Below are 27,379 nucleotides of genomic sequence, written 5' to 3'. Positions count from 1 at the left end.
TCACCGAGTCCTTGATGGCCATGAAACAGTGGCAGATCCAGCGTCGTGTGGTTCCATCTCTGCAGATGTAGGAGAACGCCCGCTCAAAGTTCCGGTCTGGAGCGCAGAATGACACCTTCTCTATTGTCTGGTCAAGGATCAGATCCTGCAGGAGTACATTTAAAGTTTTCTTGTTAACATTACAATTAAAACGTTACTTACAATACGCAAGGTAATGGAAATAATCACATACATAGAATGCAGAGAGAGCAGTATAGTGTCTCAAGAAACTAGGATTCCAGGTAAACTATGAACCTAGCATCTGTCTAATCAATATGCTAAATAACAATCTGCACACTGAAACTATACCAGGTAAACCATGAACCTGGCATCTGGCTAAATATAATAATCTAAATTACAGTCATGACAGCGATTATGCAGACAAATATGTATGCATAGTAGCCATATCTTGGTCAGACGCTAGCATCTTATTACTACTCGTATTATGTTTTTAAGTGGTGCAAACCACTTCCTTAAGTGACTATGTGTGTGGGTAGCTGGCTGGCTGCCTGGGTATGTCTGAGCACGAAAACAGCATGCTCGTTTTTCACCACCTGTGCGCAACCTAACACACACACAAACACACACGCACATATTAACTGTATATATGGTGATTTCAGGTGTGCCAGTACAGTACAGTGACAGTACAGTACAGTACAGTAGAGGGACCCCCACACGATAAGTCATTTCTCAACGTTTCGGACGCGGGGCGGCACCCTGGGTGCGTTCCTGTGGGTCTGGAACCCCTCCCCCCCCCTGGGGACCCCCACACGGAGTTGCACCACTTACTTCACACGGGTGCGATTTTGCTTAGTATTGTATATTATTGTTAGTCTTTAAATGTCTTGATGAATTGAATACACAGGACCCTAATGGAAACAAGCTCTGAGCGCGTAGCTGGGTTATCCTTGGCATTAGCATTCTGTTGCACTCTGACTCTTTTTGCATTATTTAAGTATAGAGGGTATGCGCATGCTTAAAGTGAATGGCACATCGAGTGGCAAATCGAGTGGAAAAGCAACAGGCAAAGTGAGTTTAACGTTGTTTAATGCAATCAGACTTTTCTGTTTGGATGCATACCCTGAAGAAGGCAGTTGTACCTGCCAAAACATTGGTTCCTACTCTGCATCCTAATAAATAATCGGCACTTTGGCTATCAGTGTGTGCCACTCTTCTTAAGACTTAACTCTTTGGATGCATGGGCTGTCAAGGCCAGAAAGTAGTTTTTTGCCAATCAGTAAGCATTCCTGCATAACTTCCGGGTTTGATGATGATGTCACACGCATAATCTCTATAGAGTATTCATTCAATCAAATCAATCAAGAGAGAGAGAGAGAGAGAGAGAGAGAAGGCGGCAAGGGGTGAGGTGGAGTCTGAAGAGGTGAGTCTTCAGATTACGGCGGAAAATTGGGGAAAAAAGTCTGCAGTTCTGACTGCAATGGCACCGTTTTGGAGCCACTGTCCGGTGTTAGCTGATCTGAGTGAGTGGGAGGGGTTGTAGGGTCGGATCAGGCCTTGAAGGTATAGGGGTGCCGTGCCTTTGGTAGCCTGGACTCCAGGCTCTGGAGTACAATGGCGGCACCTGGTCATTAAACTCTTATCTAAAGTACCATGTAGTACCAACTCACTTCCTACAGATGGCACTCTAACATTGAAATCATACTTCAGTTATCAAGTCTGATGTGCTTTTGCAAGTGCAGCGGAGTCCAGATTTCATCAGAGGAGGAAGCTTGGGAGCTTTACCACAATGACAGCAATTCACTTTCCTGTATAAACTGCTTCAACCAAGTTAAGAAACACTTCCTCTTTATTAAAAACCAATAAAATACATACGTCCTGTCCGTTTTCTGAGTCCCCATATAGATAAAAGTAAAGATAAAGATAGATAGAAAATATGAACAATATTCAGGCTTCTTTGACTCATTGATACTGAGACTGCTGTGTGTGGGGAGGAGGGGATTGATTGAACATTGTAGTGTAGAATGGGTACATTTCAAATGAAATGGTGGGGGGCACATGCATTCAGTGTTCATTACCTTTGTTTTGTCGTCTACAACGCGGAGGCCATCTGCTGACACCCACAACACAGCACGAACCGCTTTCTTCCCAGCCTGAAGAAAAAACACACAGGGAGGAGAGAGATGGACAAGTGAGAAACACAGAGATGGATCAAAGACCAGTCTCTCCACCAACCCCCAAAAAATGGACTGACCTTCAACCCACACACACACACACACACACACACACACACACACACACACACACACACACACACACACACACACACACACACACACACACACACACACACACACACACACACACACACACACACACACACACACACACACACACACACACACACACACACACACACACACACACACACACACACACACGGCACCTGGAAACAAGAGGAAAGGCACCGTGTGTGAGAGAAGTGAAGAAGACCGAAGTCGTGAGTAGGTGTTTCCAGTGTTGCCGTGCGTTGTGACCGAGAACCCAAAAATGTAACGAAGGAAATCAAAGATGATGATGATGTGAACACGGGCACAATGAAAGGAAGTAGACAATGGTGGCCCGTGTGTTAAAACAACGAGGATAATGACAACAGCACGCTCAAACACAGACAACACTTATTCAACACAAACTGCTCATTGTTCCATTCCAGCTCTGTGGAAGAGCAGCTGATGGGAGAAAGGGCGCGCCCAGACGTCCAAACACACACAGTGCCCTACCATTATCCCACCCCACCTGTCACACACACGCACACACAGTGTTTGCTTCCGTTTCAGTACAAATCCAAACCCCTACCCCCATGTCGAGTGTGTTTCTCTTCCCGCTTTCAGAGGTTGTGATCGAAAGGGTGATGTGAGACATGAAAAGTGAAATAAATAAAATAAAATAAGAAAGAAAAGAAAAGAACAGAAGCACACACTCAGACGCACACAAAACAGAACTTACTTTTGAAAAGAAGCCTTTGAAGAATTTCCTGTCCTGGAAGTGGAAATTGATAAGGAGGGGGGCGGGGTGAGAAGAAGGGGTCAGGGTGGGAGAATTGGGGGAAGGAACAAGGTATGGAGAGGTTACCGATGATGTTCTTACAAAATGTACCGAGGAGGAGCCCAAGCGGTGGGTGTTTGGATTCGATTGGGGTCGAGGTGGAAGAGAAGCTGGGTCGTGTGAGTGGATGGTAAGCGATTGAGTGAATGGTTGGACGAGTGAGTGAGTGAGTGAGTGAGTGAGTGAGTGAGTGAGTGAGTGAGTGAGTGAGTGAGTAATGGATGCGATCAAATGGAATGGCATGGGGGAAGTGGGATGGTGGGTATCAAGACAATTTCCAGATTAACAGCCAGGGTGATAGGTGATCTTAAAGCCAGTATCATCATCACAATGATTGGTGCTTGTTAGTTCTACCACCCTGCGAATGATCAGTCCACCAGACATTACACCTCAATGCCCCATCCCCAACACCATCACTCCCCAAGATATTTCCACTGCTTTCCCTGCAGAGCTGCAGCCCTCCTCGCCCCCCCCATCACAAACACACATTCTCCCCCGCCTGGGAGCGTATCAGACACCCTATGATACAAGACTACAGGATTCCCACAGCTGTGTCATCAGAGCCCTTCTGGATAGGGGAGATAAGGTTGAGATTCAGGTGAGAGTAGCTGGGAGGACATGGAGGTGGGAGTAGGGAGTGATAATCCTAAATCCTTTTTTCTTCCGTCACCTCAGATGCCCAAGAGACCAAGGTGATTTTCTGATTGTTCGGTCGACAGAAAACGGATTTCCCACAGAGAATACAGACCAAGATAGTTTGACCCATGCATCAGCTTAGTGAACGAGGCTGAGAATTCATTGTTAAATAAAGTTGAGTCAGATAATCATGGCCTGGTTCTCTGGTTAGGCTGCACAATTAACACTGTGTAGCAGTACACTGCTTACATTTCACGTCCTCTTGACAATTGAGAATACAATAAACAATGAACATGTTATACATGCATGTATGCCCACTGTACTTTAAGACAGTCCAGATGTTCATCAACACAGACTGCAGTAGTTGGACTATGGAGTCAGTCCAGACTTGCATTCATTGCTGAATGGCACGAGTCACAGTGAGGGGTCAAGTTTATGTCACTGCAGTGCCAGCTGTACGGCTAAACATGAATTTATCTTTTCTTATGCTTCTTTTTAGCAGGCTGTGTTGGTAGTTGTGCAAGTGTATATTGGCATACAGGTGGCACTAGAGAAAAGGCCATAGGGTCAACTAAATAAGCAGGGTTCATTCTCTGAGGACCAGCCACTGAGCCAGTAGTTTACGAAATATAGTTTGGTATCAAAGTGTTGGCCAAATGGACGGGAAAACATTCAAGTAAGGGTGACATTGCCTTTGTTAGAGCCCTGCTGCTAGCAGAGCTAAAAGGTGTGCCACTTAGCTCCTGTTACTGGGCCATGGCGGAGGAGATGGTAGTCAGTATAGCCTGTTAATTCATGATTTAACATGTTCCCAGCATTTAGACATTCACACCAATGTGTAAGTAGTGTTAGTGTGTATGTGAACCAGTCATGCAGAGCTCACTTACAGTGAGGTACAGTCAGTTAGTTACAGACAGTAAATTGAGGTTAAGCCTATTGCTCTAATGTGTTAAGACAACCAGAATGGGAGGGAAGTGTGGGAACAAGGAGGGACATTCAGAGGTGTGTCACAGGATCCTCACAATAACATAAACCTGCTCAAAAGACAAAACAAAAGTAAAAACAAAAACAAACAATGACAAGAAATTAAGCCAAAAAGAAGATGCAATGACAATGCAACATTAAAGTATTCAACACTACTATATATATATATATATATATATATATATATATATATATATATATATATATATATATATATAAAGGATATTTAGAAATTCTATACAAAGATAATAGAGGATAGTTGGATGGAGAAAGGACAGGTTCTGGGTGAAGATCAGGGATGAAGAGTAAAAGGTAAAGTAAATATTAAACAAGTAGCTAGCACCTGCCCTGTTCTCCTTCAACATTCAAGTAAAGCTTATACCAAGGGGATAACTCAATTGTATAAACAGCACCAGTATTAGTGTAGTAACTTGTACAGGGAATCACACAATTCACCTGCCTGTGTTCTGTCATTCTGCCAACCCACACCTACAGTCAGCCAGACAAAACTTTACCAGCATTTGGCAAATCGCTGGTGTCAGTTTTCACGCCCTACACATCCGTAGAATGCATAACGGTGACAGCCCTCATGCCTTGTGCAACATCCATTACAGAGGATGTCTTCTTGGGCAACATCTGACAGAGCTTATGCCAATCAAAATAAGAAAACCCAAACCCGAGCCATCTACTTTTAAGCTTAGTCATCATAGGTGGGTGCAGGAACTTGATTTTACCTGACAGGTTGTCTGAGAATCCTAAAACCAACTGACAGTGGTGGGAGGAGCTTTGCACACACACACACTCACAAATGTGACATGTCCAGAATAAGCATACATACTCTGAGCTTACAAAGTAAAATCCTGTTCCTGTAGTCATTTAAAGGGAAACCATTGTTCCGATGTGAGATCATCAGACAGGGTCTAATAACATCGTGGATCTCTGACATCATGTAGCCAGTCTATGACGTTAGTCATCTATGACGTCAATACTATTATGTCAGTAGTCTCCATGTTTTGACATGGTTTTGGGGCTGTTTGTCTGCCATTGACTTCCGGTATAAAATTAAAGTATGAAAAAGTTAAATACTAGTACTCCAAACAGGTTGTTAAACAATGTTCATAAAATCATATAAATTATAATATGTCAACCTTTTTCAATAGACGTTAGCCACCCATCAATACAAAGCCAAACAAATTTACCAGTGTGTTTAACTGGTGAGAATGAAAATAGTTTGTATACAATGAATTGTATACGGGTTACTGTAATGTAATGTAATGTAATGTAGAACCAGTCCGATCCAGCGAAACACATGAGTGAAGTCATCTGTGTGCTGACCATTCAGACAGAACGCAAAGAAACCACTGTACATTTAGACAGTTTGTATACTGGACCAGCCACTTTGGCAGGTGATCAACACCTAATGCCAATATGTCTGGGAAAATAGTAAAAGTGCCTCAGGAATGTTGGCATCCACCAGTCTCTGTGGGCGATGGATGTACAACTTCCTGCCTGTTACCAATACAAAGTAAATACCATTGGGTTTGATGATGGCATCTCATGTAGGCACAGAGGCCCACCCAGACTTTCAGGATGAACTACACTGCTCTACAGTTATCCACTGGAAACAACAGAACAACTAGAATTGTTATTGTTCTGATCATTCTGAAGAAGACACCGATACTTAGTGCCTCATTTGTCAATACTAAGTAGCAACCTGATATGTGCGCACAGGTAGTGCAAAGGTAACACACACACGTATACGCACACACACATAAATTGCTGTAATTCTTGTATGGTCTGGCTCAGGTTAAACCCTTTATAAATCAAGGATAAATACATACAGAGCTCTGACTACCTTTACACTGCACATGTTGTTTGCCTGTGTAGCGTAAATGAGCAATCATCACGTGACAAAGTATATGGTATCTGATCAGTATGGTATGGTATCTTGTGTACTTCGGAGGCATTTCCAAAACTGGTATGATATTGAAACAACTCTGAGAACAATACACTCAACAGAACATAGAGTACACCTCCAACACTGGGCCCAGGGCCAGTGGCAACAGGAAGTGACATCGTGATGATGACAGCAATACAAAAAAAAAAGAAAAGAGTGCAGCCTGGAGGCTGGTGGTGCCGCAGTGCAGCTTCCATCTCCTCCAGCACCTCCCCTGTGAGTCACGGGTCATGGAGCTGTGAGAAAGCCCTCATTACAGTCCTGAGGCTGCCAGGAGGAGAATGGAAAGGGCTAAACAGAGCACTGAACTCTGCCATCAGCGTCTCACATGCAACATATAAACGTCTGGGCTGACAGCGAGAGACCACCAACATGTAGCCTCCTGCACACGCAAGAAAAGTTGAACACGTGCAACACAAGCGATTATTTCTTTCTTCCTGCACATTGCAGCAGGGCGCTAGAGAGGGGGCTCAATCACTTCTCCCAGCCTTGTGTAGCATCAACTTGATGCTGTGAGACGGCAAGGTTGTGTTTTTGCTGTTTGCCAATGCCAAAGTCTGTTTTGTGCACCGTTACCAATACAAATTAAATTAATTTGGCTGCGAGGACTTCTCTTCGACATGGGGCGGCCCACCCTCCACCCTTTCAGCGGCAGCACTATTGAACATGTTAGACAGAGAGCAACAGAAGAACAATACTCCCAAATACACAATACAACTCCTTTGCTCACACCATCTCCCTCCCCACCTTTTCTATGCACCTCGATCCCCCTACCCCACCTCACTTCCTGCTCACTCCTCATCTCCCTCATTAACCAATTCACACTCATCCATGTCCCCGACCAATTCTTTTGCCATTTTCTCCAAATCTCTCTACCACAGCCTCTCCCTCCAACAGATCTCTCACATTTTACTCTAGTGCCCCATAACAGCAGCTGATGCCTCAGGGCCTCGATGACGTTTTTTCTTGAGAACTGCCTCCCTTTCACCGGCTTACAACAGTTACTCGGCATGTGACAATGTAGAGGCCTTTTTTCTTGGTTTTTAATCCTGGGAGATTTGGTCATTCCTGGAACCGAAATATTTGTGGCAGAAAAGACACTTGCCACCAGGGGGCAGTTCTACACTCAGCACCAATGAGGATTTAAAGAGTTTCCTGGTCAGGTGAGCCTGCAGGTAAAACGTGACAGGGTTCAGCATGGTAACATGTTCCAAGACAGCATGTTGACTTTGGCCATAACAGAGTAATAGGATGACATGAAGAGGGCAATTGTTTTATGCCCCGTCATGGTGGCTAGTACATCCCGGAAATTAACTGGATGACTATTTTCCTTTTTTTTTTTAATAACAAGACCTCCAAACAATGCTGATAATGTGCCAAAATGACAAGTTCATCAGACCCATGAAGATATACCAGCATTTAATTGATGGTAAGTGATAATAAAAAACAATAACAAAACCACAGTACACCTACTTTGAATAAAGTGATGGATGAAAAATGCATAATTAATTTACCACCATATGTAGCTTGTGGCGGATGTTTTTCTGACCCGTATAATCACGGTTTTGTGAAGTTACGCCAATGCTGCCATACAGATGAGCTTGTGGGCAGGGATGGGAAGGAGGAGGAGGAGGAGGAGAAGGACTGTGGTAAAAGGAAGGTTCCGGAGGAGGAAATGTCATTAGGAGTGGTAGGGGTCAGGGAGTCGCTGTCTGGCAGGAGGAGAAGAGACGGGGAGCTGCTGGGTGCTCCGTCTCGTGCTCTGCGTTACAGGGAGAGTAACTCAATAATGTATCAGGGCCTCCGGCACTGTGTTCATGATGTGAACCGAGTCAGTGTGCTGCGCTGTCGTGAGTTTTGCCTTGACCCTGTGGTTTGTGGGTATGCATCCACCTCTGAAAAGTGTGCACATGTGTCGACACCTATTACACAGTATGTGTACGGTATAGTTTGTTGTTCTTGAAGCCTACGTGTGTGTGTTTTTTTACATCTGACTTTGAACTTGTGGGATACAAAGACCACATATGTAGGCAGCCAGTGTATGAGTGTGACACATGGTGCATTCCAGTAACTGGATGTCTGTCAAACCATATCATGGTGAGGTCTCAGCCAGCCCAGCACCGGATTAAGATCAAATAAGGTCTGTGTCAATCTCTCTAGGCCAACAGGTACAACCAAGACAATACATTCCTCAGTGTTGACATAACTCAGATTATAAAAATGGACCTCAGTGGTCCCGCATGAAGCATTTTTATACTCATGAGTTAAATTAACACTTTGACAGTGCATCCTGTTCCTCTGCCAAATAGCTAAAAATGTTCCAAGGCTAGAACCCAGGTATAAATACTGCAGCATAGCATACTTCTTGACTGGTCAAAGTTGTTCTCGGCAGTTTTTACTCCTCAATATTTTCGAACTAGCCGAACATCACTACAGAAGACACTAATGGGAACTGTGTGTGTGATTGGTCAGAAATTCAAGTTGCTAATGACTTCTTTTGTTGAATTGCTGCATTCAGATCCAGGTGGAAAAATCACCATTCCAGTACTGTATAAAGTGGCCGGGATCTAATGTTCAGAACCGAGTATAAAACGGTAACAGGACAACTCACCCCTTTTCCGTTTTCCTCACGGAATTTTCCCCAGTGGAGGGGTGGGAGAGGCTGGACAGCAGACAGCTGGACTTTGAATTTATCTAACTATAAACTTCCACGACAGCAGACAGCCTAAGTACAAATATAATTTATGAAAAGGCTACAGTGAAGTTGGTTTATAGAAGTTGTTGTAGGCTATGTGGGGATTATCTGACCAGGTACCATTTGAGTGGGCAAAACCTTATGTACTAAATTATACTAAATTGTTTATAGGGTCAATATAAGTAAAATTATATAGCCTTTCCATAAGAGTATCTTTTTATATTTTTCCAAAAAGAATACAAACAGCCAATTGCATATTAGAAGTTATCCCCCTCACTGGGGAAAATTCCGGGAGGAAACTTGTTGGTTTCAGAAAAAAAGCATGCTACCAGCTTAAGTCATCTTAAGAAAATTAACACACAGGGAGTACAAAGCTATCAAGTAGGCAGGCTTAAGCAGCAGAGCCACTTAACAGAAGCAAATAGCTCTGTTGTGTCTAGCCACAACCTAAGTACATTAAAAGTTCAAACTATTGTTTCTTTCCTTTCCTCCATTCATGTGTATTTTACTGTCTGTTAAAATGTGTAACGTATCTTCAATGGCTTGCCTTCTATTTATTTTTGTCTTGTTGAGCACTTTGTTTGAGCTGTTTTGAAGAGCAGAAGACAAATGATTAAAGGGGAAACATTAGCTTATGCTCATAAGACAGAAAGACATTAATTAAAACTCTCAATTTCACAATACTAGTCCCCAGTAACTAAAGTCCTCAAGCCCTTCATAAACTCAATGGGGCAGAACATGCAATCCATACAAGTACACATAGGGCTTCACATCCTGCGGGTGCCACCCAAACTAAAAATATATGAAGTACTCTTCAAGTGCTCTTTGGATTAAACCCCACATCAACAGCTAGTAACTATGTCCTGCTGTGGACAATTGATAGAAAACCCTTTGTCCTTAAGGACGGTTAAGGAACAGACTAAATATTTCTAAATAAGAGTCATCCTCCACTGTTAAGTTAAAATAAAGTGAATCACTGGGCAGACAATGACGTGTGGTATTCTCTTTTCATTATGGCTGATTGTTGCACACTGTGCCAAAGATCAGTTGTATTGTTGGTGGATCTCAGTAATGTAAGCTTATTATTCTGTTCACAGGGGATAAGAGTTCAATGCCTAAAATATGAAATGGACTCTAAATTTGAAATGGAACTTCACTTTTATCCCGTAATTCAGCAAACACTAAGAACGATACCACGATGCCAGTAATCCTGTCATGTGGGGGACCCAACCACAAATAAGCCTGCTGTCCCACTTCAGGCCCTGACTTTTAAAACACCAACAGGGGTTCCCGCTCAGAATGGGTTAAAGGAACGCTAACATAAGACGCGCAGTGCCGCTCGTCCGCAGTGACTTTTATGACCTGGGTGGAGCCAGAAGAAACAAACTGACGACATGGAACCCAAAATGCTCCCAATGGTTTCCTCTTTTCCCAACGCTGGAATTTGCTTTAGTGTGTGTGTGTGTGTGTGTGTCTCTAACTCCTGCGGAACCCACGGCGGCCGGCAGGAAGTGCGTGTTGGCCTATCGGCTTGGGGTCCAAAGGAACGGATGACAGCAAGACAAGTGTTAAGAGAAAGAGAGATGAATGGGATAGAAGTGAGAGATGGAGTTAAATACAGACACTGACAGAGATGAATAGGTGCACACAGAGAGCTAGAAAGAGAGACACAGATAGACAGATGGATGAGCATGAGTGAGAAGAATCAGGGCAGACCCTGGAACCTCTTGAGGATGACTAAAAGGGGCCGAATATGGGTGGAGACCGCCAGTGACATTCAGGACGTTCATGTTCAGTAGACGACAAGACAGGAATAAATAGGAGTCTATGAGGAAACACACCTACAGTGAGCACGATAACAGATGAATGACTACCAACGCAGAGGAAACACGAGCAGTGTGTGGAATGTGGTGGGGGGGAGGGTGGGGGGGGGAGGGTTCCTAGAGTGAAGAAGGAACGGAAGAGAGGATAATAGAAGAGAAAGGAGGAGGGGGTGTGAACTTAAGAGGCCAGGGCTTTAAGCCATAGACCCTAGAAGAGCAGCCAACACTGAGGCTCTGTAGTCGATCACCTACCGTCTTGAGCCGCTTGACAGCATCCTCGCAGATGTGCATACCCCGGGACTCATCCACCTCCACATGGCCCAGGTACTGCAGGGACACAGAGAAAGCAGAGGCTAAGTGAGGATGCTCTGGGGAAACATTTTCCAGTGATTAGCCTTTTGAAGTTTGAATTGGGCTAAGACTGCAAACTAAAAAAATAAAAATAAATAAAAAGTAAACATGGTAATGTCATCCACAACTAAAAAAAACAAACAGATCTTCTGCTGCAGAAGAACAGCAGAACCAGGAAACTAACAATCTAGGATGAATGAAATATTGTTGAGGCTATCCACTATGCACAGGAACATAAGAAGAATAAAATTAAGGCTTCCTAAAAAGATGATCATGAATACTGATAATGAAACTGGCATAATTTCAGTACACTTGTAGCTATGCTATACTATGAGCTACCGGTAGGCCTACTAACAGTGGTGTAGTGACCTACAACCACACCACACACCAATGAGCAAAAAAAGATGAAATGAAATGTTGAGTTATGAGCTGGGAGGTCATAATAAAATCAAATATTAAAAATAATCATCTATAATGACATGCCAAATATAGGTTTGCGAGGTTGAAAGTTTGGGTATAGAATTTGTCTTGTATTAATGCTCAAATATATATAATACTGTATATGTTTCTAAGTTTGAGTATACCTGACGAAGGCCACAGAGGCCGAAATGTTTTTCCGCTCTGGTAATAAAAGTTTTTTGGAAGCTTTCAAAATGGTGTGCAGACTTTCTCCTTCTTTTCAGTTTCTCTCTTTTGTTAAGAGCACCCGTTGAATTTACTGGGATGTGCGTGTACCTCCTGACCACCAACTTGACCCTTGGACTGCCACCCCAATAGCAGCTTTTCAGTGCCTTCTGCTTCGTATTTTTAATTCATCATTTTAATGCCAATAGAAAAATCTGTGATATACACACTATGTGTATATCTATATATCTCATTTTCACAGGGCAATCATATAGTATTAGACACCCAGTCCTGATGGCGGCAGTAACTTCACCATTATGCCGGTTAAACGGGTATCAACATCCGCTATCTTTCTGCACTGTGTTACACAGTCATCTGTCCCCGATGCTATGCGATCATCGTTTATTTTCATATCTAAGTCAAATTAAGCTCTAATCAAGCCCCGAATATCGCATTTTACGCAGCTATGCACATAAAGACCGCGAGCGTGTACGCGAGGATTTCGGACGGTTTTAGGTAGAGGACATCGGCCGTTAGCCAAAAATGCTAAAAGTTGCTACATTATTTAAAACAAAGTCCCCGATTATAGGGAATAAAACAATTACGTCAACGGGAGGTCTGGAGTAATTAATTCACTATGTCAAAACCGTCAATGGTAGTTCAAGGGTTAAGTCATGATGACCCCCCCCCCCCCTCTCTCTCTCTCTCTCTCTCATTAGCAGGCAACAGTGCAGCACTATCTCTCTCTCGCCGTTTCTGGCACAACAGCGCCACTTTTGCCCCTACTGGTACTCATGGTCACACACATAGGTTAACACACAGTCACATAGGTTAACACGGACATTGCTGTTCCTTGGAGTGGTTGCACCACTCAAAAACACAGACAAGTATCTGATGCTTAGTCCAGTTACCCTGGGTAAATATAGTAACTTTGCTTTGCTTTGCTTAACAATGAGAGAGACGTGAGCTCTCTGACGAGGGCATGAGAGAGAACGTGTATACACAAGGACAAAGACAACATGGAGGGGATGATAAGGCTGTGATTAAAACGGTTTTCCTTCCTGTCCTCCACCCTGGTGGTCCAAGGCCAGGTTAACGTGACACAGACTCCTGTCACCTCCTTTGGACCCGACAAAGGACCCATAGCCGGGTCACCTCAAATATGCTACCAAAGAATCATTTGAGAATGGCCTTACACCGAAGGACTGGCTGTAACAGAATGAACGGAAGCGGGATCGTACCCTGCTCCAGGCCTAAACCTCCACCCTTCTGTCCTCCCATGAAACTGTGAAACACCCCTCTGTGTGTCACTCCAGAGTCATGTCCCTTGACCTCCCCAACGGCCCCACGGGACAGAGGCCGGGCGGGCAGGCGAGTGCCGGGTGGGCGTGGGGGTTGAGGTCAGTGCTGGTAGGCGCTCTTGTATTGTGTGTGTGAGCATAAAGCCAGGGAGGAAGTCCTAACCCTTTTCCTTACTGAGAACACAGAGCGGCGAGCAGCTCCGACCCCCGCCCCCCCAGGCGCTCCAGGCGCTATTTTGAGAGACAGTGACGTCATATAGGTGAGTCACGTTGTCGACCTGCGGGGGCCTACACATATGATATGTATGCACAGACAGACCGCCAAACTCACAAATGTCACAGTATCTCACGTGTGTGTGTGTGTGTGTGTGTGTGTGTGTGTGTGTGTGAGAGATACAAACATACAAAACAATGACCTAGGCATACACACATGGACATACAATCCAGTAAGACGCCCTGAGGGTGATGTCACGTGCACGCATCCGCCTGGGTGACAGCAGACTGCTGGGCGAGCAGTGGCGCTTTGGCATGGGGGGTCAGATCAACATATGGAATGTCAGAACAGGATAGCTCCATATATGGAGATCTAAGGGTGGCAGCTGGGTTTGATGAGGTCTGGCCATATATGGAGCATGTCTTGAGTGTACAGGGTTTGATGAGGTGTGACCATACATGGAGGTGTGATGACACGAGGCGTGACCATATATGGAGACGTGGGGTGACTAACTAACGGGAGATGCAGGATTTCATAGTAAATGCGACCTACAGTCGCAACCAATACACGAAAAGCCTAAACAAGCATACACACACAGTAAAATCCTCAGTGTTCATTTATTAATTTGTATTGTAACTCTCAGTGAGTACAAATGCAACCAAATGGACCCATTGTACACCCACGAGTTACATCAATACTCTTTTACAGTGTACACACACACGGTCCTGTAGACAGAGCTGACACATGGTGAGTAGGTAGAGGTACTAATGGGCATGAGCTGTGGTGACTTTAAGCATATTGTTGCTGTCGGGCAGAAACCTCTTAACACCATATTTTAACTTTGTGTTTTTAGTAAATTAACGGCATACTTGATCCTACTACAGCGTCACACAAAAGTATCAGATATGCAAGTTGGAAACACAGAGCATTTTGAGCTTGTAGACCTGACAGAGACGATATGATGGAAGGCATAGGACTATCACAACAAGACTATCACACACTCCACAGTCCTCATAGCAAGCTAGCAGGCAACCTTTTATTTTTATTGGTGGTTAGCTAGCCTGAGCTAACGTGTTAGCTTTCTGGTCTAGAGGGGCAGGTCGCGGCTGAGATTTGCGCACCCCCTGGTTTACCGATCTGTCCGTCACCTCCGGTCCGCTCATTTGGAGCGACGCCCACCTGGAAGGGTTGACTCCCACTTCTAGACCAGAGCGGCCAATGCATTTCCGAGGCTAGTGGTTAGCTGATATAATTATTGTTGTATCAAATGTATGTTATTTTCCACATTTAACTGATTTTGTGAACATGGGAGGAATTGACTGAGCATGCATAGTGTATCCCAAGGTAACCATAGCACTAGTACCCACATTGAGAAAAAAGCAATACATTAATCAATAAATTAAACATAATTGAATAGGACTATGACGCTGCAGTGTCTAGACTAGTGTTTTTCTGCAATTGTGAATTACTATTAGACAGTTAACTGAGTTAAGTCCCCTGTGTTAATTTAACCCTGAGAGTGTACGAATGTAACCAAATGGACCCTTACTGGTCCATTTGGTTACATCTGTACACTCTTGAAGTCACAAATGGCTAGATTAATATTGATGGATATTTTCCATTGCAGCTTGAAATAAGTACAATAAGTTCAAACGTATTTTAGTACCAGTGCTACAAAACGGTCAATAATACAGTGGACAGGAAATGAATCATAACAGCAGCCACATCAGAAAAACATCCCTGGCTGTTTCCCTAAAATAGCCATGAATTATCAATAACACGGAGGCCGGATGTTCATAATCAACATTAACAAAATCAACATTATGTGAATTGGCTCTGTTGGTGTAAGTCCCCTGGATATAACCCAGGCCATAAGCATTCCAGGAATTAATTTAGGGCTTTGGGCTGTGCATTTTCACTTTCAATGAACCCAGCTAGCTGTCAACGGCTTCTGAAACCGCAACAGTCTTTATACACCGTTGAAGAGCAAGTGAAATTGTGTAAATACTTGACCTCTAAGCTGTTCTACTATGCAGGAAACCATGCATCGCTGGACCCTGCAAGTACAGTTGGGTGCCACCGATATTGTCCCTTATCATTTGACCCATTTAGGCCTGACCTCAAAACTTTTAAAAATCCTTCTAAATCCTGAAAAAATCCTTCTAAATTTTCACGATTTTTCAAAAATAGCAGACCTACAAGCTCGTAGCGCGCCACTTGGTGGCGCGCTATGAGCTTGTAGATCTGCTATTTTTCAATAGCTAAATTATAACAATGTTTAAAACACCAAAAGGGGTTCCCGCCCAAAATGGGTTAACTGTCCTTTTGCGCAGATCACGCAAACCTCAGCAAAAAGAAAAGGACAATATCGATGGCCTCCAACTGTACACACATGCATAACACACTCACACGGCTGTCCCCCTCGCCATCATTATTCGCCTCATAAATCCCAGACTTCTAAACAAAAAAAATATGCCATTACAAATCACCACAAGTTGTGTGAATAATTGTCTTACTAGGCTGCATAGTATACTGTAATTGATTGACACACACACACACACACACACACACACACACACACACACACACACACACACACACACACACACACACACACACACACACACACACACACACACACACACACACACACACACACACACACACACACACACACACACACACACACACACACACACACACACACACACACACACACACACACAATTAGGAGGAAATAGCAGATATCTATGGCATTTTAAATCACCATATGTCCTGTGACTTATGGTGATTTACCGGCAAGTCATTTTAGTAAGCTGGCAAGACACGAGCACAAGCAAGAGCATGCAAGCTAATCCATACATACTGCATAACTTTGGGGCGGGCCAGTCTATAGTTTGAATGGACAGGTATCAGTCAAAAGGGAGACATGGAAAAGGAAGGACAGGTGGGGATTCATATGGAATGTCAGAACAGGTCAGATCCATATATGGAGATGTAAGGGTTTGAGGTCAGATGTAGAGTTGCTGGCCGGCTCCATATATGCAGATCTAGGTGATGATCCAGTCTTCTCCATGTATGGCTATCCAGGGTTTGATGAGGTCAGTGTCATGATCTTCATATAGGGAGACGGCCATATATGGAGCGTGTCACGAGGCATGATGGACTGGCGGCCATATATGGTGACGTGACGTGTCACGAGGCGTTACGGACTGACGGCCACGGGTGGCGTGACGAATCGATGGACGGACTGAGAAGTTTCGCAGGTTTTCATAGTAATCTAACCAACTAGATAGCATTATTCTATTATGAGATTTGTTGTCTGTTGTGTGAGCTTGTAGATCTGATCTTCTATTTTCCCTGAATGCTCTCCCCAGGACAGGGACGCTAGGGTTCATTCATGGGGTTAATTCACACCCAGCCTAGTGATCCTACCATAGGAGAAAACACAATTGATCTCTTTTACACCACTGTGAAAATCACTCTATAGTGTGTGAATAATGGCTTTTCAATGCAGATTTTGCATGGAAGCGACACATGCATGCACACATAAAGCTGACTGAAGCTAACCGGTTACACAGCATGCAAACTACACACATCTCCAACACTCACACATGCAAAGGAATGCACAGACCCACACAGCAGAACTTCAAGTCCCATGTAGGGCTAGTTAAAAGGTGTCATGTATATTTGAGGTAATATTATTTCAACTCACACAATTGACGCAATGAATTGACTTTCAAATTCACTTTTGCTGACTATAGGCGAATTAGAATCACAGATTCGTGGAGAATTAGGAGAGAATGAGACCTGTGACTGTTCTGCTGTTGCATGTGCGTTCAGGCAGCTCGACTCCCGACGTGTCCATTACAGGTGCGCGTTCTATAACACGAAATTGGTGGTCTGAGGTGGCCAAACGTGTGTGGCCAAGATAGCAATTTTAGGGAAAGCGCATCAACACGCCCACGGACACACCTCCAGCAGCAAATAAAGGAGTCGGCATAATGTATAGTGGGTAGTGTGGCCGCATACCATTTACGGATAGTGGAAGCTGCTAAATGCGCAATTCACGGGTGGCAGGTACTACTGGGTAGTGCTAGCGGGTAAAATAGAGCAGCCCACACACACATGCAAGCAAAGACACCAGCTGCAAGTAGAAACAAATTGCATACACAGAGCAGACTCTCCTCTGCAGGCGCCGCTGTGTGTAAGTCATATGGGAGCCTTTGGATCTGCTAATGAGCAGAGAATCCTCTGACTCTAGGACAGAAACAGGTGCCCCCATCCATCCACCTCAACACTAATTTCACCCTCTAATTCAGAGTTTCCCACGGTACGCACACAGGATCAGAGGGCCTCAGGCAGCAGCTCTCCTTGAAGGTACTGGTGGTAAACACAAAGTAGAGACAAGCAGAGAGGGAGCACACCCACACACTTAAAGAAGTAGGCTATCTGCTTCTAAACGGATCTGAGCGTAGGAGACAGTGAGAGGTAATTTATGGGGAGCAGGTGGGGTGGGAGGGAGGAATCGAAGGAGAGAGGGAAGAAGAGGTCCAAGATGTGTATGTGTGTGAGACAACTTGGAGCAGGTCTGGAAACTAGGGCGTCTCAAAAGTTAGCTCCCAATAACATACACATCCATACGGATTCATACAGCACCTTGCTCTCATGAGTCTGTACCTGTCTATGTTGAGTTGTTGACGGAATGCCATGAGTCCAGATGCCAGTTCACCACAATTCAACTCCTTGCAAGTTAACATGCAACTACTTGCAACCATTATATCCCCAATGGCAGTTGCAAAGAGTAGCATTGGTGTGGTGAAGATTTGTTTTTGGCTTTTCTGCCTTTACTTAGCAACTTAATAAGAAGAGGATTTAATTGTACGAACTGCTCCAGTGTCTTATCTACATAAAACAAGCACTTTCTACCAATTCCCTCCTCCATCCACTGAAGGTGTTTCAAGCAAGCCCCGGACACCGAGAGGAAGCATTGAAGCGAAATGGACATGCTGGCCGATCGTATAGGTACTGCAGCTCGAGCGGCACTAGGCCTAAAACACAATCCAGGCGCATGCCACACATAGGCTCTGGCCTGACAGCGTGTTGCGTGTTTGAGTGCCGTTCATGACGACCTTTGCTGCATGTCTCTCCCCCTCTCTCTCTCTCCCTCTTTCCTGTCTGTCTTCACTGTAACTATCAATAAAGGCACAAAAGCCAAAACATTTTTTTAAACATAAGCCAATATGCACGCACGGTGCTCATTCATGCTTTCGGCCCGGCACGTTCATTTTAGGCACAAAATGGGCAGAGCCCACCACTTTTCCAACCCAGAAGAAGGGGTGAAAAAGGGAGTATACGCTGGGTGAGCAACTCAGTGCAAGTGGATGGGAGGGGAATCCCGGTGCCGTCTATTATTTATAACTCTATGGTTCTAAGTCCATCTGCGGCTCAGAGGAAGCAACACCAGACTCAGTGGCGAGTGTGTGGTGCTTCTGTTCCTTCAGTCCACGTGAGTTAGCGGACCATTTCACTTGCGTTTGCTATTGCTAATGTCAAGGCTTCTGTTGGCACAACATGACAGTGTGCTCAGCACTCCTACTGCCTCCACGTGGCTCACAGCTCCTCGCTTGAGTCGTCCAACGTCCATTTAACGACGTACTACTTACACATGCTCTATTTATGTACTGCAGATTGTAGCTATGTAGAGAGATTCATATCATCTCTCGTCTATTCTATGACTCAGTCTCTGTAACCATGCTAGCATGTACAGTAGGTTGCTCATGTTACTATTGTAGGTTTACTGTTGATGTGTCCCAGCACCATTATCAACGAAAACATTTGTGGTACGTATATGTTCATATATAATATACTGTCAGATACGTACTCTGTGCTATACTACTTATTTGTGATGCTATTCAATCATTCTGTAAATATACTTGCCCTGTTGATGTTGTTGTGCGTGTGTGTGTGTGTGTGTGTGTTAGTACTGCAAACAAATATTCCATATTCAAAGGAATATTCAAATATAAAAAATGAAAGAATAATCCGACTATAAAAAAATACAAAAATGCCATGCAAGTTCTCACAAGACTCTGGGCCATGTAACGTTAAACGCCGGCTGGTCTCGCGAGATCATCACAGAACCGTCAGTCAGAGGCAAGAGGCAGGAGTCTTCCATAGCCTCCCCTCAAGCTTTACTTAATCGTACGACGGTGCCGTGTGTAAACGTGAGCCGATTTAAAAGTCCACAATGTGTCGTTGATGCAACACGTTGTGAGCTCGTAGATCAGTTAAGTTTGCCACGCGACACCGGCATACAATGAAGAATAAATCAGCTGCCTCGCTGCCTGCTTGTTAACACACATACTTCACACTGACAGACACGGCGTAGGTGCACACACAGTTGCCTCGGAGCATAGAGTTATAAGCCTCGGAGTCGGGGGGTGCAGACGTTTATCAAAACATCAAGAGTCTATCAACAACACCGTCGCTCCCGACATGCGTTGCCCGTTACAAATCACACGTGGCCAGTTACAAATCACCTGTGGCTCCCGACATGCGTTGCCCGTTACAAATCACCCGTGGCCAGTTACCCGTTACAAATCACCCGTGGCCAGTTACCCGTTACAAATCACCCGTGGCCAGTTACAAATCACCTGTGGCTCCCGCCATGCGTTGCTGGTATCAAATCCCTGTGGTGTCTGCGTGCGGTTAGGGTTAGGCTAGTGTTTGGGTAGGGTGTCGGACTAATGACTGTCGGACTCTTGGTATGTCGGAAAACAGTTGGCTGCACCTGGAGTCGTTGTTTTTTTTTTTATGTTGCTCGGTATTAGAAAGCACACACGTTTATCACACAGTGTTACTTTAATTGATAAAACAATGATAACAGGTCAAGCTGAAACAGTGATTCATTTGGTAGTGAAGGCAGACAGTTTACAGTGAGACGCGATGTAAAAACTATGCATGGATTCTTGTCTCTCGCATTAAAGTCACATTTATCTTGTAGCCTACCTTAATTTGATTTTTTCCTGTTTCATGTCGATTGTTCCAACTTCTATCACAGCACAATGAGCACATCATGAGCACATAGTGATGTGTCTCTGTTCCCCAGATAAGTCCCGGGCTTGTATCCAAACTAAACCATTACAAAAATTAGGCTATAAGTTATGAATTATTATATTATAGTCTATAATTATGAATCATTAATTTGATCTTGCAAGAGAGCGCATTTCTCAGCACCAACCGCGGGCGGTTTCACTGCATATTAGGCTACGATATTTTATATTAAAATGATATACATTCGATGTATATCATTCTAGGTTAGAATGAGTCGAACCCACATGGTGTTTTAAAAGGAATATTGGTAATTTTTGGACAATTCTTGCAGCACTAGTGTGTATGTGCGTGTGTCTGTGTGTGCCAGTATCTGAGAACGTTGTGCATGGCTGTATACAGTACTTACCTATATGTGTTTATGTGCATGTCTAACTGTGTGTACACATGATTAAGTGCATGTAATAACCTGTGTACATGTGTAAGTAAGCATACAGTACAAGACACACTGGACCTTTTAAAAGCCCATTCAGATCAAATAATCTCGATGTGACAGGCTGGTGAATTCTTTCGATTAAATCAAAAGACACATATAAGTAAACATGTTCACACGGTTCAGAAATAAGATTCAAGAAGTATTACACATCAAAGCAGTGAGCACAAACGGAGTGACGCAACCTGTGCTCTATATTGATTGGTTCATACAAAGTGAGGTATACAGTATGTATGCATCCGAGGTGGGTAACTTTCAGAAACTCTTTTTCTGTTCCGTTTCGATTCAGCATGGTTAAGCTCCTGAGGTGACCGCCGCCGATTAGAGACGTTGTGAGTCTACACAGTACACCGCTGCAGCTATTCTCTGTACATTTCTAAAATTGTTTAATCTTCATGTTGCAAATCTTTGATCTGAACCTGGCTTAATCCATTGAGACCTGGAACGCATCCATGTCACGTTAGCGTTTAACCACATTAACCATTAACCCATTTTGGGCGGGAACCCATTTTGGTGTTTTAAACATTGTTATAATTTAGCTATTGAAAAATAGCAGATCTACAAGCTCATAGCGCGCCACCGAGTGGCGCGCTATGAACTTGTAGGTCTGCTATTTTTGAAAAATCGTTAAAATGTGCATATTTCCGAAAATTGTCATGATTTAGAAAACTTTTTTTTCTTCATTTCGACGTCAGGCCTGAATGGGTTAAAATCCACAAAGCAGAGCCAAGAAGAGTCACCTTGACGGCGAAGCTGCATTTGCCACTGCGGACCGCCTCCTCGTCCGTCTGCCACTGGTGCGGCCGGCTGGACTCGGGCACGTACACGTCTTTTTTACGCCGGAAGCTCTGACGTAGCTTGTTCATCGCCAAGCCTCCTGGGAACACAGAGACGTGGCGGGTTAGATCACGCAGGCAGCAGAGAGAGACAGATTATTAATTACCCCAAACAGACAAGAGGAGATGGATGGATGGATTTCCATTTTAGGCATTCTAGCTAATCAGCTAACATCCTCTTATCCACAGTGACTTGAAAGACTATTACGACAGAATAAGCCTAATTTCCTATGCACACATACATACATACATACATACATTAAATACAGACATACAGATTAGTTAAGTAGATAGACTGCCTTGTATTGTTTTCATTTTAGACATTAAATGAACGATCTTGCTCAAACGTACAAGAGTAGGATAAGCATTACTTCCTTAGATCACAAGACAGACAGAATGGGACTGATTTGACCATTCTAGGCATTCAGCCGATGCTCTTATGTATAGGGACTCTCAATGAGCCAACAGCAGAATACACTTTGATTTATAGATGAACAACATTACAGATCATGGATGGATAGTGATTTATAGATGAACAACATTACAGATCATGGATGGATAGGGACAGACAGAAACAACGGGCAGACTGATTTACTCCATTTTATGCATTCCAGCCGACGCGATTTCCTGGCTGGCAGGTACACCAGAGGACACTTTCATCCCTCAACCTCTAGCTACAATATTATTCAACTGTGGGATGAGATCAGAGTGTCAAGAGCAGCATATCAATAAGATTAACTAAGGATAATATTATTATACAAACACTCAAAGATGCAATGCATCTCAAAATCTGAAAGAAGCAACAATCAGTATGAATGCAGCTTGTGAAACCAAACCTGCACTAAGTTACACTGACATAATGACACGGTTCACACGGACACATAAATAATATGAAACTGTAAACGATGTTGTCAGTCGACAGACTCGACAACATATCAGTATCGCAGCATGTGAATAAGTCTATTTTGAGAAGGGTCCACCAACACAGATATAGGGAGCTCAGCTCAACCCCACCAAAAGAAAGGAAGGATGAGTGCCGGGAAGAAGAAACAAGATAAGAGACAGGAAACGTGACACGAGCGGTCACCCGCGGAGGCTCCACAGTGCCTGCATGGCTACAGATGCCGACAGCTATGCTGTGACGCAGCCAATTATTCTCTATGGCACGGGGGGTACGAAATGACAGGATGGGAGCCCGACACCGTGTGTGGTGGGGTTGCAAGATAGAATGGAGTGATTAGCTCGGAGCACATCGCTCGTGTTGTGGTACAGAGTGCTGATGTTTCCATGTGCCAGGTTAAGAGTCACATCATAATCTTCTAACCACTGTCGAACCACTGTTTCTGCGGTTTGTCATTCTGTAGCAGAAGTGGTTGAAAGGGGCGGGAAGGATGGTTACATTTTTAACTCCTTTTTTCAACTCCTGAATCGCTGCCCAACACACTCTCCTATCTAGCATCAGAGTCTTGAGCTCCACAGTGTTGTTAGTGAAGCGGTTGTATCTAGGTAGGTGGTGCACTTAGTTTGTGCCTTTCCTGGCTTTGCCCTGGGATGACTCCCACAGTGTCAGTTTGCTTGCCACTATTTCCGGGTGCCTGACACAGTTCCCTGCCGGCCTCATCTTTCTCTCTCCGACTTTGTCTGTGACCCGTGGTACGTCTCGGAAAGGAACACTTTTCTGATGTGGTCCGTACATGTGCCATTCGTAGCATTCCTGTGGACTCCATCCAGGGATCTTTCCTGTTGTGCTGTGAGAGTAAAATGCCATTTGAAAGAGACAATCTAATTTGCAAATGTTACTCTACATAGAAGAATCTACTGTACCAAATTGTTTGAAGTGACAACTCACCTCTTGGTGAGGTGCTAGGCTGCTAGCTATGACGTAGAACAGAAAGAGCTTGAAGGGAGACACAGCACACTCATAACTCCCGATGCATATAGTTTATTTTTAGACATACAATTTGCATGAGCGGGCCATCCCAGACTGATTTTCAAAAATACGTTTTTTTTTCTACAGTATATTGACATCCCCAAATTAAGGATGCCAGGTTGAATTATTCAGCTGCATAATTGCTGATCATGAAGGTCAAATAACAGCTGATATATCGGCCAGACATCCGTCATGTCAGACCGATACCGTTGTAGAGGGTATGCACCTAACATCATCATCATACCAAGACCGATACCGTTGTAGAGGGTATGCACCTAACATCATCATCATCATACCCAGACCGATACCGTTGTAGAGGGTATGCACCTAACATCATCATTATACCCAGAAGATACCGTTGTAGAGGGTATGCACCTAACAACATCATCATACCCAGACCGATACCGTTGTAGAGGGTATGGTATGCACCTAACATCATCATCATACCCAGACCGATACCGTTGTAGAGGGTATGCACCTAACATCATCATCATACCCAGACCGATACCGTTGTAGAGGGTATGCACCTAACATCATCATCATACCCAGACCGATACCGTTGTAGAGGGTATGCACCTAACATCATCATCATACCCAGACCGATACCGTTGTAGAGGGTATGCACCTAACATCATCATCATCATACCCAGAAGATACCGTTGTAGAGGGTATGCACCTAACATCATCATCATCATACCCAGAAGATACCGTTGTAGAGGGTATGCACCTAACATCATCATCATACCCAGACCGATACCGTTGTAGAGGGTATGCACCTAACATCATCATCATCATACCCAGAAGATACCGTTGTAGAGGGTATGCACCTAACAACATCATCATCATACCCAGACCGATACCGTTGTAGAGGGTATGCACCTAACATCATCATCATACCCAGACCGATACCGTTGTAGAGGGTATGCACCTAACATCATCATCATACCCAGACCGATACCGTTGTAGAGGGTATGCACCTAACATCATCATCATACCCAGACCGATACCGTTGTAGAGGGTATGCACCTAACATCATCATCATACCCAGACCGATACCGTTGTAGAGGGTATGCACCTAACATCATCATCATCATACCCAGAAGATACCGTTGTAGAGGGTATGCACCTAACATCATCATCATCATACCCAGAAGATACCGTTGTAGAGGGTATGCACCTAACATCATCATCATACCCAGACCGATACCGTTGTAGAGGGTATGCACCTAACATCATCATCATCATACCCAGAAGATACCGTTGTAGAGGGTATGCACCTAACAACATCATCATCATACCCAGACCAATACCGTTGTAGAGGGTATGCACCTAACATCATCATCATACCCAGACCGATACCGTTGTAGAGGGTATGCACCTAACATCATCATCATACCCAGAAGATACCGTTGTAGAGGGTATGCACCTAACATCATCATCATCATACCCAGAAGATACCGTTGTAGAGGGTATGGTATGCACCTAACATCATCATCATCATACCCAGAAGATACCGTTGTAGAGGGTATGCACCTAACATCATCATTATACCCAGAAGTGAGTGGCAGAAAAACAACTTTCTGGCCTTGACAGCTCATACATCCAAACAGAAAACTCACTGTCAATACTTGTGATAGAACTCCATTTGGGGTCCTGCTGGTTGGCCTGAATGGCCTCCTGAACCACTCCGCCCGAAGGCAATAGGTATGTGAGCCGAGCGAGCTCCTCCACAAACAAGTTGCACCGACTAACTTCTAACTACCTAATGAGGATCTGGAGGGATTAGAGGCCTTTAATCCAGGAAGACTTCACTGTGCACAGAAATATGAGCGCTCACACACGTGCACTGCACATCTAACACAGAAATATGAGCGCTCACACACGTGCACTGCACATCTAACACAGACAGCCATCCACACAGACAGCCATCCACACAGACAGCCATCCACACACTGTGCACAGGCAGTCTCACGTCTGTAGTCACACTTAACCTCTATACACAAATGCACACAGTTACAACATACTAAGTGTACATACACTGTAAGCACACACACAAAAGTACTCACACATGATCACTTGAGTACACACACACCCCACTGACTTTTCTCATATGCATGACGAGTTGATACTGTAATGTACATACACCGTTAGCACACACACACACACACACACACACACACACACACACACACACACACACACACACACACACACACACACACACACACACACACACACACACACACACACACACACACACACACACACACACACACACACACACACACACACACACACACACACACACACACACACACACACACAGTCTGTATTGGGTGTTACACAATAAAATTCAAATAAATGTAACCAGATGGCGCATGACTACTTAGGAATAGGTAAATTACCACTGGGTCCACGCCAATTTACAATTTAGGCAACACATTACTTGAGCACAAAGTCAGTGCTTATGGGTGGTGTTTGTTAACTTTGTTAAGACTCTGAATTCATTTTGGGTGGGCATTAATCATTTAATAAAACAGTGTCTATCCCCATTCCCTTTAAGAGAAGCTAGAACTAGGTACTAGACATGCTGATGTGTTTGTTTTATGTTGTTGGAATACTCATGGTTGAAAATAGGTTACAGTGTGCGAATTGAATTACATTATCTTGCCTGGATGAGGTCTTGTATTTCTTGTTTGAGCGTGTTATCTGTGTGGACTGTTGCGTTCTTGTGTGCGCCTGCAGGTGCATCATGGGACTGGCACACATAGCGATCAGTTACGCACAACTTGTATGTTCAGTAGGTCGTTGCAATCCATACATTACCGGTAAACCTAAAAGTGTCCCAATCAAAACACTGAATTCAAATATAGGCTATAGTCTGAGTGGGTTGCACAAGGTATTATTTTAGATAACAGATTGGGGAGAAGCAAACTATTTTCTGTCGACTCACCCGTGGCTTCCGCGTGCGGTTAAGGTTAGGGTTTGGGGATATGGTATGGGGCTCTATGGTTGGAATATTGGGTTTCTGGGTGTCGGATTTATGGGACATCGAACTAATGCTACGCACCCGGCAACCTACCTCAAACCCTAACCGCAAGCACGGAGCAGCGCATGTCCGACCATTGTTTGCATGTTGGTCCGTTGGTGTGTCAAATTTACGTGTGCATCCCTGCCAGAAGATGCCTATTGGTAAATGGTGCATTTATATAGCACCTTTATCCAAGGCGCTTTACATGTGCATTACATTCACCCATTCACACACACATTCATACACCGATTGCGGCGGAAGCCATGCAAGCCATGCAAGCCATGCAACCAGCACATCGGGAGCAATTTGGGGTTCAGTGTCTTGCCCAAGGACACTTCGACATGTGGAC

General features: G+C 44.2%; 1 protein-coding gene across 3 annotated transcripts in view; it reads right to left on the bottom strand.

Annotated features, from left to right (window-relative positions):
• Window positions 1-27,379, bottom strand: part of numb (NUMB endocytic adaptor protein) — a 70,584-nt gene that overhangs the window by 8,470 nt on the left and 34,735 nt on the right. For 2 of the 3 annotated variants that reach the window (XM_079527181.1, XM_079527183.1), the window contains exons 2-6: window positions 21,974-22,110; window positions 11,450-11,524; window positions 3,004-3,036; window positions 2,076-2,150; window positions 5-145 (exon numbers count right to left, since the gene is read on the bottom strand). In XM_079527181.1, the coding sequence (XP_079383307.1) occupies window positions 5-145; window positions 2,076-2,150; window positions 3,004-3,036; window positions 11,450-11,524; window positions 21,974-22,099 (450 nt within the window). In that variant the 5' untranslated portion in view covers window positions 22,100-22,110. The remainder of the gene's footprint in view (window positions 1-4; window positions 146-2,075; window positions 2,151-3,003; window positions 3,037-11,449; window positions 11,525-21,973; window positions 22,111-27,379) is intronic. The other variant, XM_079527182.1, reaches the window with a different exon arrangement.

Source organism: Electrona antarctica, assembly GCF_951216825.1.
Source record: "Electrona antarctica genome assembly, chromosome: 18".
NCBI lineage: Eukaryota > Metazoa > Chordata > Actinopteri > Myctophiformes > Myctophidae > Electrona > Electrona antarctica.
Note: the sequence above shows the minus strand (reverse complement) of the source record. Positions and strands in the feature narration are given on the sequence as shown.